Below are 1,235 nucleotides of genomic sequence, written 5' to 3' on the forward strand. Positions count from 1 at the left end.
GAGGGAGGGAGGGAGTGAGGGAGGGAGAGAGAGAGAGGGAGAGAGAATTATGTAGACTAGTTGTTTATTATAATAAAAAGAACATTACTTTTAGCTTCCCAGTATGCTTAAGCATTGTATCATACCCAACTGGTACCATTAGCAAAGGAAGAACAGCCTGTGCCTTCTTCCTCACATCAGCACTCCTATCTTCAAGACAGCTATAGACTGGCTGTACCACATTAGCTATTTCTGAGGGCAACTTGTTCTCATTGGGTAGTCTCTCCTCTAGCCATCCTAATAACTGATGTACAAAGTACATGCATAATAGCATATGTGATTCAAATCTAATTTTAATTGTGTATACTGTATATATAGTACATGTAAGTGTTTTAATCTATTGCGGTTTGCTCTACTAATTTTAGCACTTTGAATATTACTTTTAGTTAACATTTAAAGATCCCTTGCCAAATTTACTAAAATTAGCCCAAAAACAATTACATGTACATGTAAAAGCCCACTTAATAATAAAATTCTGTTTCAGCTCTCACTTCAGTTCTGAGGTTAGGGTTTTCAGTTGCCAGTGACGGTGCCAGAAGATCCTGTTCCACAAGAGAAGCCAACCCAATCTCACCCACCCACGTACTGAGACATGCAGTACCAGCAGCCCGAACCTGGGGCTGTGTATTCTAATTAAAGAGCACTTAACAAGTGGGTATACACTCACCTTGCTATCAGTCAGGGTCTGGATAACGGCTGGAATAAATATCTTATTAAATTTACTGCAAGACGGGCCAATCGAAGTGGCCAGTGTTCCAATAATAGAGAGGGTTGTCATTACCTAATTAATCGGTGGGATAAGGGGCGTGGCTAAGGATAAGTGCTTACCAAGTTTTTGTTAGAGTCCGAGAGACGTCCTTTGAGGCCGGAGGGGAGGTCCCCTAGGGAGGGAGAGATGAATTTAGCGGCCGCTATTATTTCCTGTATCTTTTGAAGGGCCTCTCCTCTTATTTTCCAGTTTTTATCTGCTAGCTCTTTCATGAGTTCTGTCGTTATTTTGGCACTGATGTCTACTTTAGGCATCAGGTCGGCAAGCGATAACGAGGCTCCACCCCCTCCTGCCCCGCCCCCTCCTCCACCCTCTCCCTCCTCCTCTTCTTCTCCTGATTTAACGTTAGGACCTCTCACTGGAGCTGGTGGGGACTCACCTGAAGACTATTCAATAAGAAAATGAAGATAATATATTTCTTGTAAAT

At 42.5% G+C, this 1,235-nt stretch overlaps 1 protein-coding gene across 1 annotated transcript in view; it reads right to left on the reverse strand.

Moving 5' to 3' along the window:
* LOC100639817 (cytoskeleton-associated protein 5-like) overlaps positions 1–1,235 on the reverse strand; it is a 15,069-nt gene that overhangs the window by 7,410 nt on the left and 6,424 nt on the right. Inside the window, exons 18-21 of the mRNA XM_019994599.1 lie at positions 868–1,194; positions 707–820; positions 531–659; positions 89–283 (exon numbers count right to left, since the gene is read on the reverse strand). Coding sequence (XP_019850158.1) covers positions 89–283; positions 531–659; positions 707–820; positions 868–1,194 — 765 coding nt within the window. The remainder of the gene's footprint in view (positions 1–88; positions 284–530; positions 660–706; positions 821–867; positions 1,195–1,235) is intronic.

This window comes from Amphimedon queenslandica, unplaced genomic scaffold, assembly GCF_000090795.2.
Source record: "Amphimedon queenslandica unplaced genomic scaffold, v1.1 AMPQUscaffold_13470, whole genome shotgun sequence".
NCBI lineage: Eukaryota > Metazoa > Porifera > Demospongiae > Haplosclerida > Niphatidae > Amphimedon > Amphimedon queenslandica.